Source organism: Hippocampus zosterae, chromosome 10 (assembly GCF_025434085.1).
Source record: "Hippocampus zosterae strain Florida chromosome 10, ASM2543408v3, whole genome shotgun sequence".
Classification (NCBI taxonomy): Eukaryota; Metazoa; Chordata; class Actinopteri; order Syngnathiformes; family Syngnathidae; genus Hippocampus; species Hippocampus zosterae.
Window position 1 is genome coordinate 15,279,824 of NC_067460.1, and position 19,602 is coordinate 15,299,425.

General features: G+C 40.8%; 3 protein-coding genes across 8 annotated transcripts in view; 2 read left to right on the forward strand and 1 right to left on the reverse strand.

Moving 5' to 3' along the window:
• Nucleotides 1-4,147, forward strand: part of rsrc1 (arginine/serine-rich coiled-coil 1) — a 114,586-nt gene extending 110,439 nt beyond the window's left edge. For all 3 annotated transcript variants that reach the window (XM_052079283.1, XM_052079285.1, XM_052079284.1), the window contains exons 8-10: nucleotides 556-662; nucleotides 2,505-2,609; nucleotides 3,901-4,147. In XM_052079283.1, coding sequence (XP_051935243.1) covers nucleotides 556-662; nucleotides 2,505-2,609; nucleotides 3,901-3,993 — 305 coding nt within the window. In that variant the 3' untranslated portion in view covers nucleotides 3,994-4,147. The remainder of the gene's footprint in view (nucleotides 1-555; nucleotides 663-2,504; nucleotides 2,610-3,900) is intronic.
• Nucleotides 4,148-4,198: 51 nt separating this feature from the next.
• mlf1 (myeloid leukemia factor 1) lies at nucleotides 4,199-16,821 on the forward strand. Of its 4 annotated transcripts, XM_052079291.1 has the most exons (9): nucleotides 4,199-5,965; nucleotides 6,878-7,028; nucleotides 9,792-9,887; nucleotides 12,068-12,103; nucleotides 14,227-14,310; nucleotides 14,394-14,522; nucleotides 14,739-14,898; nucleotides 14,993-15,131; nucleotides 15,976-16,821. In XM_052079291.1, exons 1-9 carry the CDS (start codon nucleotides 5,916-5,918, stop codon nucleotides 16,034-16,036), a joined length of 906 nt encoding a protein of 301 aa, XP_051935251.1. In that variant the 5' UTR covers nucleotides 4,199-5,915; the 3' UTR covers nucleotides 16,037-16,821. The 4 variants fall into 4 exon arrangements, with proteins under 4 accessions (XP_051935251.1, XP_051935252.1, XP_051935253.1 ...); XM_052079292.1 differs by lacking the exon at nucleotides 12,068-12,103; XM_052079293.1 differs by lacking the exon at nucleotides 9,792-9,887.
• A 769-nt stretch (nucleotides 16,822-17,590) lies between these two features.
• med29 (mediator complex subunit 29) lies at nucleotides 17,591-19,226 on the reverse strand. The gene is made up of 5 exons (XM_052079309.1): nucleotides 19,029-19,226; nucleotides 18,872-18,930; nucleotides 18,606-18,690; nucleotides 18,190-18,535; nucleotides 17,591-17,636 (listed from the first exon to the last, which is right to left on the reverse strand). Exons 1-4 carry the CDS (start codon nucleotides 19,188-19,190, stop codon nucleotides 18,308-18,310), a joined length of 534 nt encoding a protein of 177 aa, XP_051935269.1. The 5' UTR covers nucleotides 19,191-19,226; the 3' UTR covers nucleotides 17,591-17,636; nucleotides 18,190-18,307.
• Nucleotides 19,227-19,602: the final 376 nt, after the last annotated feature.

Below are 19,602 nucleotides of genomic sequence, written 5' to 3' on the forward strand. Positions count from 1 at the left end.
ACTTTCCTTTTTGGTAATTCCTCCTACGCTTGTAAAAGCTGCGCTTTTTCAACAATGTACTGTACGATATGCACAGTCCGGATGTGTTTATATGCAGGAGTCATTGACTGAAAGACCTTCCCTGTCTCTGTGCATGATTGGACTAACCGCAGCAACAATAGTCTGTGATCCACGAAAACGCTATGAAACCTAATCCCATTTTGTCTTCCTAATGAAATTCCACTGCAGCCAGTTTGTGTTCATATTTGTGATTATTTTACAATGCATTATTCCCGGTGTAATTTACTCTCATCTTGTTAGCATTTATTTACCGTCTTCGAGGGGCTGCTGCCATGCCCTTGGTGGCGCACCAGCGCTCTCCCTTAAAGATTAAAATAACATCCCATATGTCACATTACACGTCAGGGACCGTTATGCAGACAGATCATATGTAATCAAGTGGTCTCGCTCCGAACGGAATCTGCCGCCACCGTTTGGAACATGGTGAGGGGCCGGTGACCCCGTAAAGGTGCTTTTTCTTCACACACCTCCTCCCCTGCTTTTTTTTTTTCTTAGAGGGAACTTCTCTCGAGGACCAAGTGCGAAGGATAAAAGACATCGAGGCTATCGAGAGCGACTCCTTTGTTCCACAGGCTTTCAAATCATCCCGGGACGACGTCAAGGTGCAGTTTTTACTCCCTCATTCAATTCTCCTCTGACAAATCAAACGTTCCCATTCAGACAAAATGGTATGTCCTACATCTGTCACCCTCTCAGATGGAAACCAAACACATAAGTCGTTATTGAAATGTTCCCCCGATTTGATTTGTCGGAGATCTTTTGAGAAGATGGGCAACATCATGTGACATAGACTTTGTGTCCACTTTGGAGGACGCTGGCCAAGGTCGAGACCCACAACAATAGTGACCCCCCGCCCCACCTCAGGACCACGTCAAATTAAAAAAGAAAAAAGTAAATTAAAGCTGTCCATTTTGTTAGTAAACATTAAAATAATTCAATTTGCTTTTTTACTTTATTTTGCAACTAACATTTTCCCCAAATCGTGTTTGTGTGATGATTTCAATTTCTTTAAAGACTAATTTGAGTAGGCCTCAGAAGTCTTTAATCACTCTAATACATACATCATCCTCGACTCTAGGTTAAAGGTTTAAGAACTACAGTACGATTCAGGGTTCCCCCGCCTACTGCCCGGAGACAGCTGGGATAGGCTCCAGCACCCCCCGGGACCCTAGTGAGGATCAAGCGGTTCGGAAGATGAATGAATGAGTATGAAAACTAAAACAAATACAATGCGCTGGCTAGGCTGTGATAGGGGAATATTAATCTCCACATACATTAACCTTCACTTAGGAACTTCCTTCTGCATTAAAGCAGCTATCAAGTTTCAGTAAAACAGACCTTCTCAAATGGATCTAACCCAACTAGTTGCAATCATTGTTGTTCGTTGAAGACATCTCTGATTTGTGGCTTTCAATCTTGCGCAGACATAATGTGAAGCTCCCGCGGAGTGGGGAAGTGTTTAAGTATCCGATAATTTGCTTTCAAGCTATTTTTGACACTTTTTATAAATTAACAATGTATTAAAATACAATATAATACAAAAATAATAACGTTAATAACAGACCACCAAGAAGCTGACCACAATCAGTGGAAAAAAAACATTAAATTGACCCAACGACCTTGTTCAAAGGTTTCTGCCCGGCAGCTTTGGTATCGTTTACTGTACATTCAGTATACTTTTACTAATTTTGGAAACTTTCCATGAGATGTGTGGGAATATTTATGATATTAATATTATTATATTATTTTACATTCAAGCGTAAACTTTTTTGATTCAGGTGCTGCGTGTGCGAACCTGTTATTGTGGCCATATCTGTGATATTTTTCAAGTTGTTCACACAGCCTCATGCATGCAACAGCCTTCCACTGCCATCTGGTGGACAAAAGTAGGCATGGCAGTTCACACTAGACCTTGCAGGTTCACATCAAGTATCTTGTCTAACTTATAGACAAACTTCAAGACCTCAAAATTCCCACCATAATACTAACCCACCGTTGAAGGAAAGTGAGTCGCAAACATGACAACTAAAGAGGCGAAGCCACCACTAGAAACACAAAAAGTATATGAAACCATGCTACAATTAAAGATGTTGGCTGGTTGTGAAAGGTTCCATGCACATGGTTATTGCACCTTATTAGACTGTAAAGAAGAGTATGTTGATGTCAGATTCTCTTATCATCATCCACTGTGCTTGTGCCACCCTCTTTCGCTATGTCTTAACAAATAATGCACCATTATTGTTAATTGGTTATCCTCTACAAAGCTATGCTAAATCAAGTTTAGAGTTTCTAGCTCCCTTAGTCTCCAACCCATGTCATAATTTCATTGAATTAGAGAACATGCATATTTATTCCAATCATTTTTATCCTCAGTATTATTGCAAGGTGTTTTTGATATATTATTATTTTTTTTCTGCCTCAACGATTTCCATTTTTCATGTCAGACTGACCCTGTGGTGAAGCATGAGTCGGACAGGATGGATGACGCCGACCTCGATTTTCCCCTGTCCATTGTTTACAACGACAGCGACACTTTGGCTCATCCCGCTGTGAGTGGTCACCGTGACAGCCCCTCACGACACATTCCGTCCCAACCTGGCACTCCGAACTCCTTTGTCCACACGTTTCATTGCCAGCCAGTAAAATACTGCAAGTAACATGAACGGTGCCACCTGTGCAGTGTCACCCCTGCATCGCATCGCAAGATCCTTACCACGTCTGTGCGCGCGCGTGCTGCATATCCTTCTCCAATCACCTCCTCCTCTGCAGAGCAATGATGAAAAACGAGAAGGAAAACTTTCAACTGCACTAATGCTCCCCAGGGCTTCCCACTCATCTATCTCCAGTGGGCAAACTGAGTTATGACCTGACGTATGCAGATAACCCCCTCACACATATACGCATACAGCATATATAGACACATCACGGCCCCGCGACAGGCTGATGTATGGTACCAATATGCCCCAGGCGGGCCCTGGCCTCAGCTCCGCTCCCAATTAGAACAGATGAGTCACATTAGCCCGACCCACATCGTATCAACACACACACACACACACACTCACACACACACTTTGCACTACGACACTAGCCCAGGGCCGACTGACAAGTGCTCACCGGTGTCGAACAAAATTACAGTCAAAAAAAGCAGTATCAGATTGGGAGTGAAGGAGTGGCATGTTGCTCTCTGATATGCATAACACACACACACGCACATGCAAGTGTGATAACACAACAAAATATCAACACACAATCCTTCAGTTTCATGGTGTTACTTCCTAATAAGCACTTCATCAATGTGCAGCAGTGTGTTCTTATTAGGGCAGAGCAGTCAACAATCAACTTCAAATTGACATCACAATGTAGTAGAATTCCATTTTGAAATCGCAAGGGCTGCAATTTTTTTGGGGGGGGGGCACCTAATTTCTGTTTCTGTATTTCATTTCATCTGTCCATTCGGCCGGCATTCAACTATAATGGGATGAAAGTCAAATCCATTGCGAGTCGAATAACCGATGACATCACTGATATTTGTATTGTATTTACAGTATTGAGTTCCTCTCAGAACCATGCTCCTCACATTTAACCAAATTGAAGCTCACGAACAAGAATCAGGCAACAGAGGCAAGGAAAAACTCACTCAAAGGAAAACCTCAGACACTCGGTATGGGCGGCTGTCTACTTTGATTGGTTGGGTTGGTCGAAAAAATGAGAGATAAGTCTTCATAATCACAGCGAGAGAAATGAGAACTGAAACAAAAAAAATGTCACAAGTGTCAACGTCACCATACATGGCACCGTGAAGATTCAAAATGTGCCCTCTGTGCCTTCTGTCCTTCACAGCTGTTCATGGACAAAGAGAAGGCTGAGGAGATGTGGCTCAACAGGCTTATTTCATTGCGTCAGGAGAGGCTAATGGGAAGTCCTGTGTCCTAACAAGGAACGCCAGGATCGCCGTCCTCTTCTCAGGATACCTTTGTTTGGGGACATTCATCACTGTTCTACAGAATTGTTGCTTCATTTTAGTCCGTCTGTTCTATTGGGAGTTTAAGCATATTGAATCCACAATGTGAATTTGGTTTAACTGCTGTGTTAGTATGCGCTTGTCAGTTATAGAAAACCCTCACAGTTAAAATGACAGCTTTGACTTTAACATCTTGGTACAGTGGCCATTTTTTTTAAGTCTACACACTCCTGTTCAAATGCTACAATTTTGTAATGCAGTATAACTAATAGAGAAGTAAAGTTAAAATAAACACTTGTGCACACGCTCTTATAACTGGGATAGTTCAAATTTCACATTCAAACTCATTCAAACTGTTAAATGGCAGTTAGCAGATCACCAAGTCCCCCTGATTAGCCCCAAATAATGTTTCGATGTTCTAGCAGTCTTTTTCTGCCCCAAATCACGATGCTTCCACCACCCTGCTTCACTTTTGGTGATGAGTAGTGTTTGCACCAAACATACTTTTTGGAATTATGGATTTCATTAGACCAAAACACATTTCCCCACATGACACCTTTGGCTTTTTCAAATACCTTTTGTTTGTTTGTTTGTTTGTTTGGGTTTTCCTTGCAAACTACCATCTTTCTTCCACAAATAAGATGGGGGATTGTTGTCACGTATTGGCAGAAATTTCTGTAGCTCATCCAATGTTGTCTGTCGTGTTCATTAGCCTCCCAGGACAGCTTTCTGGTCTTTTCAGCAATTCTGAAGCGACATCCAGTTCTTGGTCATTTCTCCACATGATGACTGCTGTCTTTGCTGTGCTCCATGTTGTATTCATGCCATTTAAAGTCTACTGCACCCCTCCCCTGACTGATACCTTTGAGTGAGACCCCCACTGATGCTGTGGAAGCTGCCTGTAGATAATGGCTTGTTTTGCAGCATGTGACTTGAAAAATGTGAGCAAAAGCCTACAAGAATAGCTGAACTTTCTTTGGAATTAAGTTCACCTTTTTTCAATTCAGTTCTACAGATTGAAGGTTCCTTTTCATAGTGGCAAAAGTCTTTTTAATGATTTATATTCGTCTCTTGTTCTTATATAACTGGAGAAAGTGTCTTTTGAACCTGGGATGTGTGGCCTTTTTATATCAAGCGAATCCACGAACTGTCCTAATGTCAACAACTTAATAAAAGAGCTGCTGTAAATTTATCTATTTTCCTTTTTAACTCTGTGACCTTGTTGGCTGTGCTTGATGCTGTTGAATAACGGGCTCATTCACGTCTGGATTTTAATTATCAGTGACAATATAAAGCAGTGTAAAGAACCAGAGCCGTGCCTATTTATGGAGCGTTCCAGATGGTAAATCTATACCCGGTGTGGGACACTTTGTCACTCCGACATCGCCTCCAAATAGCCAGTGTGGTAATGAAGTCCTACATACAAGCATGTTCGAAAGTAAGATCGACCACTCCTTAATCACAGCGATAACATTGGTTCTTCACGTTATTTGATCCTATCACGCTGTCCCGATCATGTGAATGGTAAATGCCATTTTGTAAGAAGGTATGTAAGTTACTCTGTAACAGTTACTTAACGTTGACGAGTATAAAAGAGTGTGAAATGTTGGACTTTTTACAAGAAGCTTCGAGAGCACCGTCGTCATAGCAACCCTCAGCGACACAACAGCCTCGTGGACGCAAGTAGTTTTAATCGGCCAATCAGAGGGCGGGATCACGTCACATGGTTGAATTTCCCCCGTGTCCGAAATCATCTAACCCCGCCTCCATGGTATAGTTCTGTATTTACAATTGAGCCCGCCGCACCTGTGGCGCACACGGACTATTATGGTGATTTAAACCGTTTGTTTGATCATTTCATTATTTTCTTTTCGTTCACGGCATTTTCATCGAGATGTTCAGAAGCGGCAATTTTGGGGACTTTGATGAGGACCCCTTCTTCTCGTAAGTTGTTGGCCTCAAAATGTTAAGCTAGCTTGTTTAGCACTCCTGGAACGGGGTCCGATGTAAAATAATTTTAAAATAGAATGTTGGAAGATTTTTTTCGGGACAAACACCCGTAAAAATTGTACATGCATCTATATTTAATTATTTGCGTGTGTGTGAGATAGAATTTTATTTTAATTTATTTAACTTGAAATGTTTGTAAAGGTTTCATCACTGAACTAACATGAATTTGCTTTTAAGTGTGTGTGTGTGAGAGAGAGAAATAATTCGCTTTCTGCTTTCAAGTTCCAATGTTGTAATTAGATTACATTAATGGTCCTCAAATACTACTTTAAAGATTGACAGTTACTCTTATTTCTGTTCTAAATGTAGAAATGTGTCAGTACTCAGTGCAGGGCTTATCTTTCTCGTGGAATACAGGGCCGAATCCACTTCTACTCCCTGTGGTGTTATGCTATCACTGAATTAAAGTTTCAAAGGTGCAGTCCATTTATTAAGCATAATTCAGTTGTATTTGTCTTTTTATTTATGTACAGGTGAAGTGTTAATGCTCAAATTGTGCATTATGTTCAAAAAATAAAAAATGACTGGGTCGAAAATTTGTCTTGTCACATTTAATAGCAAGGTATGATACAGGTTTCAAAGTTTAATCTATGAACAACACAATTGTTTGAGGGCTAAGTATTCGTGGGTTTAATCAAATATAAAGCATCTCAGGCCTACATTTTTCTGAATGCCGCCTTTGGATGACATTTAGACACCCCTACTTTAAAGGAATGTGAGGAATTACAGTGGATGCTCCAAACTCACAGGAAGTAATGGGAAAAAAACAGAATAATCTAAGAAACGACACCTTTTCAACCATGCAGGCAATGTTTTAAGCAACACACTTAATCGTCTCCTGTGTAGAGATCCATTCCGAGCACACCGGGATCACATGCGTCAGATGATGCGGAGCTTCTCTGAGCCATTTGGCGGACGCTTCATGCCCAGCATCATGGACGGAACAAGCCGCGACCATGACGCAGCAGAGCCTCCGGCATTGAGGGGCGAACACAGGGTGAGAACATGAGATGTATACGATCCGATCAACTGCACATCCAACTAATCCACACGTGCCCATCTCATTAGTGTAGTTTTACAGCAAGCAAACTATGAAGGCTTAAGTGGAGCAACACTTGCAAATGTTAGTGTTTGGTTTCGAAGGTCAACACCCTTGGCCTCTCCAACCATATCTGTCACCCACAGCAGTACTATTTATAGGCCATTGTTCACTGACACACTACAGTTATTTAGCAGGTACAGTGGGAACTTTGAAAAGTGGTGGAATTTGTTCCAAATGTACTCTACAACAAAGCTAAAATAAAGAATAATTACTCCTGTTAGACATGAAAAAAAATCTGAAGTTGTTTGCAAAGCAGAGCAGTCATCGGTTGATCTTCGGTTATTGCAATTACTCCGTAACAAGCAGGATTCAAATGAAATCTTATGAAAACTGATACAATACCATAGTTTAACATCGGGCTGCACTATCAAATATTCTTTTGGTGTATTCCACTGATTATCTATTAATCGAGAAATTTGATAATTTATTTTGTATTTATAAACAAAACAACATGAGCATGTGAGGTGCAGGCATTGTTTTTGTCCACTTGGGGCCGCCACCCTTGCGTTCTACTGTAGTGTCTGTGACTTTGCATGTGTATGGCTTTCAGAGACCTGGCCTGGTAAGTTACATGGGCATCAACAAATGTGATTGTAGAGTTGGCTGTAGCCCATTAGCCAGCCCATAGCTGATTTTACATGGAGCCTTGTATTCCGGTAAGAATGAAATCGAATGCTCAAATGAATGAAAATGTTACGTATAAAAACATGCAAGCATAATCTTTTAAGCTTCAAGGCACCAATCTTCATCAACCTTATTTTGTAATTGAATTAAGAGAGTTATTCAATTCATTGCTGAGCTAACCTCAACTTTTTGGGGTTGGTCCTTTACAAAGGTCGATTTCAGTGCTTGTTTTTGCAAAACCAACCGTGATCAAATTAATATTGTCTTGGCCGCGAGTCAGAGGCAATAGGCTAATGGAGACTAACCACCATTTTGTGTTCTCTCAAGTTTTCTCTCCCACACCATTTTCATTGTCATGAGAAGTGGCGATTATTTTCCAAACAATTGACCGTCGTGTGTCTTGTTCCAGCATTCTACTCACCTTTAGAAATTGAAAATTTAGAGAAAAAAAAATTGTACTGTACCAAACCAAATTGAATGGGGTTCCTTGGGAAAAAGGGGGACTCAAGTTCTGTACCCGTTAACCTTCCCTCGAATCAGGACAGGAATGTGAACGGCTTGAATCCCTCCATGTCATGGAGGCCCATATATTTATCCTTGATGACTTTCACCACAAGCTTGCCCTCAATAGGCGGCAACTCGATGCCTCTAAATTACTCTGCAGCCTGCTGCCATTAACTACATAATGCGTCCTTGCTAATGACCTCAATGACTGAACCCCAGCTATCCAAACACTTAATTTGATCCTTTTGGTTTGCATGGGGGACAGATATGCACAAAGGATTTTGCTACATGATATAATCTAATCAAATATTCCAAATACCAGTGCACCTCCGCTCAAGCGTGAACTATAGTACAGTCCTATCCTTTCATGTTCAACAGAAAGGATGGAAAGTATCAGCATCGGTACTTTACGTCTGTACTTATACTCTGACTAAAAACTATTTAAAACAATGCTCTGCTGTACTAATACACTAATACCACATTAACAAATAACGTCCGAGTGGAGTAGGGCCCGTAGTAGTTGTGTGGCGATACTTTAAGGCAAACACGGGTGACAGCACCCTAAGCAGAGGACAAAATGGTCTCTGAAAAATGGATGATGAACCCCGCTCACTCTTTCAGTTGCTGCTTCGGGCTGTCCGGCAAGAGAAAGGAACCTTTGGTGTGATAAAGTTTCACTTCAGTTATCTTGTGACAGTTACATTTTAAAACTTGTGGGCTTCTCAAGAAGCAATCTTTTTCCGAACAAAGAGGCAGCGTGGCATCCATAATCCAATTTGTAGATCTGCAAGACCATTTTTGTGTTTCTTCATCTCTTATTTCTCCTTGTACTCTTATGTACTGTAGCCTATATACTCATTGTACGTTGGGCCCCTGAGTTTTCAGATATAGCTAAAATGTGACCCGTCTTAGCAAAATGAGTCGGAATGCGCTCAGGTAGATTCAGAGAAATGAAGCACTCATGGTTCAATAGTAACTTCTGCCTCTTTCATTGATTAACAGTTCCATTTTCATTGTGAAGTGTTAAAAAAAATTGCATTATGTAAGATAGACTCATCAAATAAGTCACTCATTACCAATTGATCATGTGACGTTGCCATTGTAGATCAGTGTATAACAGTATCGATATAAAGGTGACGAGTCCTTTTTTTTTTTTGCTCAGGGGCGACTTGTGCATGGGTTGAAAATGAGTGCAAACGATACATGTTCAATGTAAAATAAATAAATATTTTTACCTATGAATGATTCACTCACAGTTCCCTTATGGCGTTGTTCCCAACTGTGTATGTACTGGCCTCCTTGGCCTTTTTGTTTTATTGCCATCGACACATGGAATTCGTTGACCGTTGTAGCTTAGCATCACTGTAGGCACGCAGCTCAAGGGGAGCGTGTCATAGCTGCCTACTCCTATGATGCAATGATTAACACTGACGACTGCAGCGCCTTATTGAGACCAGTTACTGACACCTATTTACACCAAAGGTTAAAGTGTTTAGTGAACCTAACATGCACGTTTTTGAATTGTGCCAGAGTACCCGGAGAAAAGCCAGGCAAGCCAGAGGAGAACACCCAAACTCCACACAGGAAGGCTGCAGTCAAGCGATTCCAACTCCGAGCTTCAGAACTGTGAGGCAAACGTGTTGCCCCCCCGTAAAACAATAAAACCTCAAAATCTAATGTCACTGAAAATACACGTTGGGAATTCAACCACAAAAAAAAGTGTCACTCCAAAGCTTAAAAGGGGCCCTATCGTGTAGTCATAAAATCAAAGCAAACGCAGTGTTTTTGTTTACGTTGGTGTGACAAGAGTCAACCAAAGCTAGGCATGTACGCACGCGTCTGGGCTTGTTCAAATCTGACTAAAACATTCCTAATAGAGTTAAGTCATTTATTACCAGCTCTTTTCAAAGCAGCTCCACAGATTGCCAGCTGTTTTAGAGCATTTTGGCTGATCTTTAACCACCAAACCCTCCCCCCCAAAAGTTCATTTTCCCCACTTTGCATTATATTTCAATCAGTGGTTGAACCAAACGCAAAAGCTATTATGTTCAGCAGAACGTTGACTTTGACACTCGTGGGGTTTTTTTGTATTTTGCTTTTGTAACACCTCAAACAATAAAACAAGGCTAAGAAAGGCCTTTTGATGACAAAATAATTATTTAATCACAGCATAACTCAAGTTAAATTCCAGTGGCGTTTTTACATCGTGTTCATCATTCACTCCATGAACTGCACAAAAACTCAAAATATTTGGGGCAAAAAGTAACAATTTGTTGGTGTCATTGTATTCGTTAATTATATTTGTATTTGCGCTGTGGGTGTAAGGTGCGTGGTGGCCCGACACAGCACCATTGGGTTCCAGATTCTGTAACATAATCTTTTAGTTGTTATAGTAGTTGACAAACCTGAATTTCATCGACAAGCTGGGCGCAACCCTCGTCCAGGTTTGTCTGCTGAGAAACATGCTTGAAATGTGGATTGTATACTCGTATAAAAGACACAGTTGGATTTCACTTGACGGATATAAAAGTACAAGGCAGTGAACGAGTTAAGATATTGTTCTATGGCACCTCTCAACAGTAAGCCTCACTGTTGTTTCATCAAGATTGGTGCAACTTTGCTTCAGTGTCACAATTTTTTGTTACCGGTAATCGTGGTTGGAGTAAAATTCCAACTTTTTTTTTTTTAATTCTGAAAATTTGACATAATTGTCCTTGTATTCAACCATGTTCTCGTCAAAAAGTAGAGAAGCAAATCGTGTGTCAACACATTGGCTTCTTGAGGATGTGTCTGTTTTTAATTTTGTTATCTAGTTTGCGACACATTTAATTCCCCACGGGAAAGATAGTTCCTTCCATTTACCTTTCATGGAGTTAATCGAGCAAAGAGTGCTCACATTTCCCTGCTGTCTCCCGAGGGTGGCCATTCACTGCTTCGTATCACCTTTCATCCTCTGGACACACTTGTTTATAAGTGTACCATCACACGGTGCTGTTTTTGAGTCTGAAAATAATTCATTTTTTTATTTGTTAGAGATATTTCTTACCGTATTGTTGTTTAGATTCAATTAGAACTGGACTGTCGCATACTGAAAGGTGTTTCTGATCATGCGAAGAGCCAAAATATGAGAGCCAAACTGTCAGTATGATGCAGTGACCAGTGGGCACTTCATTACAGGTTCCTTATCTTGTACCAGCACGCTCTTCTGTTCAACGGCAGTCATGTCTAAACATAAGCAGGTCACAAATGGAAGTGGCATTTATTTGTCCACAGATGCCACCGTGGGATCAAATTGGCTTGCGAGATAGTGAGCAGGAGTGTTTTATTTACATCAGCTTGACCTTTTGGGGAAAGAGCTGAGTGAGCAGAGAAGAGCAGAGCAGCCTTGGACTCTGCAGCCCCTGCGTAGTCTTCCCAGAATGAAGCTCAGTTTCAGTGTTAAAGCCCACGCTAATCTCTGGCAATGCGACCCAATTACACATGGAACACAAGTCATTCAACACCACGCTGATTGTACATAACACTGCACATAACACACACATACATAGATAGCAATAGATGCCAAGATGCTAAAGCGGGGGCTGCGGATTCATAAACACCGGCAGTTTTGTTCTCGATAAAAAGCCTCGTCTTCCTGTCCTCGACACTCAAAGCTTCAATTTCCATCATTTTAAACGTTCACGTATCGTATGTTTCAAAGGCAAACCAGACGATCGCTGGCACTTTTTGCGCTCTTAACATTTTCTGTGCCTTTCCTGGATATGCTTATTTTCTTATTATTTTTCTTATATTGTTTCATCCTCCAGGACCTCAGTCGCTCACTGTTGCCCTTCGACAGCATGGTGAGTAGATTGCTCTTCAAGTAATGTTCAACTGTTAATTTATTGTCAAATGCATCCTCTAACGCTTACGCTATGACCCATCAAAGTCGCCCGACCTTGTGGGAAGGTACATCGTGTACCAAAAGTCACGATGACTTATTTTCGTTCGGACAGAAGCAAAATCAACAGCTTCAGCGTTGCTGTTTTTGTAAGCCTAGCGATCATTTCCATTCCATCTGCGTTCTGCAAAATTGCCGCCATGCAAGAAGATTTTTTTTTCTGTCCTCGACTGCAGTTCAGTGCCAGTTTTAAAAGCTTTATGGCCGTTACACTGCTCTAACATGTAATACAATTTAGACTATTTGTGATTAACAGCATCAGGACGGCTCCTACTACCACAATGGTTGAAAACGCCTGACTCCTAGAGCAGGCACAAAGCCACGGAAAAAGTCTATCCAGATGGCTGGACTCAAACTCGTCATCTACAAAAGCTTGATCCAGCGGATGCCTCTTGAGTTCCAGCGCAGCCGTCTGGATAGACTTTCCCTGGCTCTGTGCAAATGCCTGTTCTCTGAGTTTGGCGTTTTCATCCATAGGGTTAGTAGCAGCATGCCACTCTACTCTCCGCTACAAAACAAGTGACTGTCTTTCAGCTTTTCATATACACTCTCTCCCCTCTCCAAGTCCACTGCCCTATGATAAGCACATATCCTGTCGCTTGGAACTTGCCATGATAGCGTAAATTGCACTCCAGATTGGTGCAGTGTTATTGGCAAACAGCCTCTAGAACTGGCTCTGATTTGCATTCAGGGAGAAAAAACGTCTTGCAACATTGCTTCAATGTCACTTTACGAGGTACACGCTTGAAAAAAATTGCAACGCCTAAACTGTCAAAATGATGATGGCCTCACGTCAATTCATATCTGTCCAAATGATACCAGAAATGAAATCCAAAGTTTTTTTTTCAAACGCCCTTTTTGATATTCAATTCGTCCATGTATTTGCATAACCAAACAAATTGCTCGATTAGCACAACCAAACTCGATTCAAAATGGTTCTTGAAGAATTCCTGTATATTTCATATTTTTTTGTTTTTCTACTACCTCATTTAAATAAAAATGGTGGTGTTGTCCATCGACGTTAAAATGTGAAAAGAATGCAAATCTGTTCGACGACCAAAGAGTGTTTGTTGCAGTGTTTCTGCGCCAATCAATTTGACTTTCTTTAGTTTTCCAGCAAACTAAAGTGCATGTTTTTGGCGTGTGGGAGGCCAAAGTACCTGCAGAAAACCAAACAAGCATAAGGAAAACATGCAAACTCTGCGCATGAACGCCTGACCTTGAGATTGGAACGCCAAACCTCAGAACTGATGCAGACGCGCTAACCATTAGTCCACAGTGCTTGTATGTCAAATGTGAAACACTGTAGCCTGGCAAAAGGTACTACGCAGACGGCGAGGGACTTGAGACGCATGACAATTTTTATGACTTGCGACTTGCTCAGCTAAAGCCTATGAAATATTTATACTCTCTCCTAGTTCATGTTCATATAACTTTAATCGGTGTGAATAAACTTTTGTGTATCAATGAACAAAAAACAATCATGCCAATATACGTTGGAACTGTTGCAACCAACTCACGTGATAACTCGGTTCGACTTGTTTAAAATCGAGCGAGGACTTGACTTGCTTGAAACGTGAAGGTAAAGACTGGACGCAAGACGTTATATCGTTTTATAACCAGGAGCCAGAGATGAGCGGGTGTGTACACAAACAGAACTTGACTACATCACGTCTTAAAATAATAATGAGCTGACAATTTTACTGCAAAGTATTTCTAATTACTACTCTTCACAATTCAATCCTAACCGGTGTCCAAGTCATGAAATAATAATTGTTTGTATGTGGTACTGTCACGTTGCCTCGGTTTATGTCAATGTAAGTAGGTCCCAGCGTGGTGAATGTCCCGTTTACTTGATCTAACAGACATGACGCATATAGCACGCCGATCCCAACGCATGTTTTGTTTGTACATGCACGAATATAGAGTTGTTTATGAGCTGATAATGCCTCGAGAGCAGGTGGCATCCAAGCATAACCGTCCGACTGCTACGACTATTTTTTTCTACCTTGTGTGTTTGCGCAGGACCCCCCGATGAACCCTTTTGGCATGTTTGACAGCATCATGACCAACATGAGGAGCAGGATGGACGGGATGTACAAAAACTTTGTGAGTTCACGCCCCAAACCGTTTTCATGTCTCTTATGTTTGCATTACAAGTAAAATGCCTTTGATTTGCGTTTGTGTGTCAGGACAACATGTCCACAGATGCAAACACCCACTCGTTCAGCTCCTCGTCCGTCATGACGTATTCCAAGGTTGGAAACGACCCTCCAAAAGTCTTCCAGGCCTCCTCGTCGACACGCCGGGCCCCAGGAGGTGTAAGTGCATCGACAGAGGGATATGTTGATCAAACTGTTAACTCAACTTTATTTAGACAGCTGAATACAGTAAAGCTATTGATGGCTCTCTGACAGTAGTAGTAAAAGTTGATTTTTTTTTTTATATAGTCTCATACTGAAGCTGTACTATTTTTATTTTTTATGGTGAATGAGTTGAATAATTTTCTCCCTATCGATATGCTTGTTCATGTGCAGGTGAAGGAAACAGTGAGAGCCTTGAAAGACTCTGAAAGTGGTCTGGAGAAGATGGCCATCGGTCACCACATCCAAGACAGAGGACACGTCGTTGAGAAGAAAATGAACAAAAAAACGGGAGATAAGGAGCTCATACAAGACTTCCAGAATATGGATGAATGTGGGTTAAGGAGTTTCATCGGTGTCATCAATTGCATTGCATTCATTTTGCTTGTCCTGCCCTTCACCTTCACATTCTGACTTTGCTCTCTTAGCTGAAGCACAGTCCTTTGACGAGGAGTGGCAGAAGGAGTTCTCCAAGTTTAGGCCGTCTGGCTCCCCGGCTCAGCTGGAGCCGTCCCGACGTCGCAGAGGTCAGCAGGCACCTCTAGCAGGTCCTGAGCGGACCCACAGGTTAGTAATATCATAGGTTAATACAATGGTACCTCCGTTTATGAGACCCAATTTGTTGTGGGGGGTTTTCAAGAGATTAGTTGTCACAAGAGCCATTGCTCCAAAAAAAATAGTTTCCAGTGCTCAATGATGAAAGCAAACGTTACAACAATACGCAATATTTTGACAGATCTTGAACAATTCTTTAAAAATGCCTTCAACGTTGTAGGAAAAATGTCAACCTTGTCATGAGTGATGTTTTTTAAACATCTATTTTGTGCATGTAATTGTCAACCTTGTCATGAGTGTTTTTTTTTAACTTTTATTTTGTGCATGCAAGTACTTCATGTTTTCTTTTTCTACTTTCTTCCCTCCAATTTTGCTACTGTAGATTGCGAATTCCTCCATTGTGAGACAAAGGTTTACTTATCTTATGTCACAAACAACTCAGAAAGCAGCTGATAGATAGTGTTTACTTTGTCTATTTTTGTGATGCCACCACAGAGTGGTGACAAAGAACATAACATATTTTCTCTCGCACTTGTCTTCATTATAGTCACGCTTTGCTTTTGGGCAAAAGAGGTTGGGGGTATACCTTGGAGTGGTTGCCAGTTAATCCACACACATTAGTACACACATTCACATTTATAGACAATTAAGAGAATTAATAAACCGTTTGCATGAACATGCATGATTTTGGAAAGTAGAAGAATGTGGAGGAAATCCCACGCTAGCCCAGGGAGAGCACGCAAAGTTGACAGTCAAACCCTGAATTTCTCGTGTTTGATTTGGAGGTTCTGCTATAACCAACAATAGAGAAAACATAAAGCAATGGCTTTGTTTAATGTTTTGTTGTCTTCCACAGAGAACAACCCAAGCCCAAACCTAAAAGTATCCTCAAAGCTTCCAACTCGACAAAGCAGTAAAATCATCAACATCCTCGCAAGTCTCAATTGCTCACAATACACACATTATGGTATCATCCCCACAACTAAATCAAATGGAGCTGACCCATTCATTGAAACGTGACACATTTTTGACTCTGTTGCACTGGTCACTGCTTCTCAAGGTTTGTTAGTGTTGCGCAGTTTATGCGCAGCAACTTGGCGGTTAGTATCATTGCCATCAGAGATTGCATATTTTCAATAGCAGTCACATCTACCGTTTTGGTGGCAGTGGCACAAAGCATTGAGGAAGTCAGGAAGTGAAGCGTTGCAACCAACAGGATAACTGTGAAGAGTTGGCTGGATTCTAAATGAGTGGACCAATTGGTGTCCTCCAAAGAGATAGGTGAGAGATGGACAGTAAGTGGCAGCTACGCAACGCCTGAAGAAATGAGCGTGGATGCTACCACAGGTGGTTTTAAAAGGCAGACAACGCAGCCGTTTGTTTTTTTTTTTATTTTATTCAGTTTTAACCCATGAGACACTAGCTGTTGACCTACATGATGAATGCTGAAAAAGGAACGTAAAGGGACGTAACAACTTCAGTTACTGACTTAGGAATCACTATTGCACTTAAAATAGGTCAAAAGTATCTTGCCGAGTACCTGAAATGTCTTGTATCTGCTGTAATCTTCGTACAAAGGAACATTTTTTCCCTTTTTTGTATTGTTCATTTTTCATCCAAGCTCAGTAACGCCATTTGCAACTGTTCTTGTATATTTTGAATATACATTTAGCATCAAAAAATAAAAATGTCTCCACCAAAATGTGTCGACAGCTATTTTGGGTCCAAGCAGTTGAAATCAACACTTTTCAACGAAAGCATAAGTTGGTATGTACACATTTGGCACCACCTACTGGACAAAATGAAGCACAAACTTTTAAGCCCGCTTTGGAATTTGTTACTCATGACCAACCTTTAGGAAAGGATGTTGACCCGAATTTATTTACGACAGTAACATTCAAAGCAACAGCACATCGACGTAGTCAACTACGATCAATACTTTAAAAATTAAATACGTAATAAAACGTTTGCTTATTGGCACACTTGACAAGTGGAGAGTCAATGAGGCCAAAAAATGAACGTTCAAAGCAAAGGAAATTTCTTGGAGAATGGGCAAATCCAAAATCAATGAAAAACAGATTCTTGCACAAAAAATATTTGTAAGAATGGGCAAATCAAAAACAGATTCTTGCACAAAAATATTTGTATCTTTTTTATTTTAATATTACGCTTGGGATTTAAAGTCCGCATGGAAAAGACCTACGATAGCAATACAATGACATCAGTTAGGAAAAGCAGAGTCTAATTCATTTGAAACTTTGCCGTTTTGGGAAAGAAGAACCTTTTCATCTCCTTATCATGATGTAATCCTACAAAGTTGCCGGAAAAGTGGTATAAAGATTAGGAGATTGGGCTTTCTGAAGAGGCCCCAAGTAAATGTCAGAGATTGAGTTCAAATTTCTAACAGACTCAAGAGTCTGTCTTTTAAAAATGCTTGGAAACAAATGCTGTACCCCCCCCCCCCCCCCCCATTGTAGGATTTCAAACTTCTAACACATTTTTGTTTTGTTTCCAACAGTATGCCAGCAATGATTTTTTTTTTTTTGCCCTCAATTGTCAAAAATGAAGTTTGGGCACAACTAAGTATGTTTTTGACATCAGTTTGAATTTGATTGTGTAACACAACAGAGAAATTTCAAAAATTACGTTTGTACATAAGTATTTATTTATAATATTTTTTAACCATCAAATTGCCAACGCTGAGATTTTAATCAATACAATTCCATCCAAAATTAAATTTTAGATTCTAGTGTAAAAAAACCCACATGCAGTCAACCAGGGAAAAGCAATCACAGCTTTCTCATGTCAATCAGCCTCAGGCATCCTGACATGGCACTAAGGAAATTCCTCAATATGTAACAGAACACTCCTGTTGTGTGCACAGCAATTGTTGCAATTTATTTAATGCATGACAGCAGACATCTAATTTTCTGCTTATGGGAGGCGACATAAAAACATAAAATTGCAACAATAAGCTTTACTGTGTTCTTTGGCGTAGCCAGGGGACGACAGCAAAATTTTAATTCCTTCACCCTGCCCAAAGTTCAGAGGAAACGAGTATTTTTTTAATGTCTCATCTTGTACAAACACATAAAAAAGACAGCGCATTACTCCTCTGGTGGAGGTGGTACAAAACAGCAATAAATCCAACAATAACATTCCAAGAAAATAAGTCCCAGCGAGAAAATCTACATGATACCCGGAGGCTGTCCCTTTCCCGCTATCTTTTTGGAACACTCCAACAGAGCGTTGTGGATGTCCTTGGCACACGAGATCTGGGACTTGATCATACCAAGGTACTGGGCGTAGGACATGGACTCCGTCTGCACCGTGTCCGGTTTGGTCGCGGTGGGAACCAAGTTGGGCGAATGCTTGGCGCTGTCGATACTCTGCGAGAGGCACTCGTACGCCAACCTCTGCACCGGAGGACACAAGTGAATGGGAGATACCACAACTACAGAAAAAAATGTATTCAAGGTGTCCCACCAAACACAGCTCCAGTTGATCGCAGAGGGCGTAGAACTCCTCTAAGCTTTTGTCAAAGCGTTGAACAGCGGCATCATTGCTTGTGCTAAGGTACAAAGAAACAACACAACCTGAAGACTAATAGTTGGCATGGTAACAACCTCACGGTAAACGCTAACCTTTTCACACAAATTTCTTGTAAAACTTCATACATAACAACTTCAAAAAGTACCCGTCGTAAACCGATGACCCACTGTACATAACATTAAGAAAAGAATCGTACGTACACTCCGTTGTCTATGATCGTGTTGTGGGTAAGGTTAAGCGACGCGATCTTCATTAGGTTCTGTGAGGATAAATACAAAGTCGTCACTTCAGTTGTCTTTCAACAACTTGAAGACGCGCTTGAAGGCACATCCTACAAGAGGGTTGTATGTTTGTGACCTGAAGACTTTCTTTCAACTGCGGAATGAGCATTTTAAATCGATGCACCGGGTCGAAGTCTTGCTGTTGATTCAACTGCTGCTGTTGCTGCTGCTGTTGTTGTAGAGAAGCGGCTTGTTGTTGTAAGCTTGGACCACCAGGTTGCTGCTGTTGAGACGCCATCTTGGCTAGTTCAGGTTTGACGAACACTGACACCGGAAACAAAAGATACATTTCCGGTTGAGCTGAACACGGGTGGAGCATTTATCAACTATTTTTTCTTGAAATAAACCAAAAACATGTTTAATAGGAAAATAATAATTTAATCTAATACATTTGTCGCCCAGGCTTCTAGGAGGAGGGAAAGGATGGCAAAATTTCGTATTGCCATCCTTTCCAACCTGAACTAATAAGAAACAAAACAATTATTACATTTTAAAATATATTAATGAATAAAACAGGACCAAATTTTTGAGGCGCCAGTTAATGACGTATGGCTAAGGATCTATTTATTCTAGTGCAGTATAATGATTGCCGGTTTTTAAAATAAATATCAAAATGTAATATTGAGGTATTTTATGATTATAAATAAACG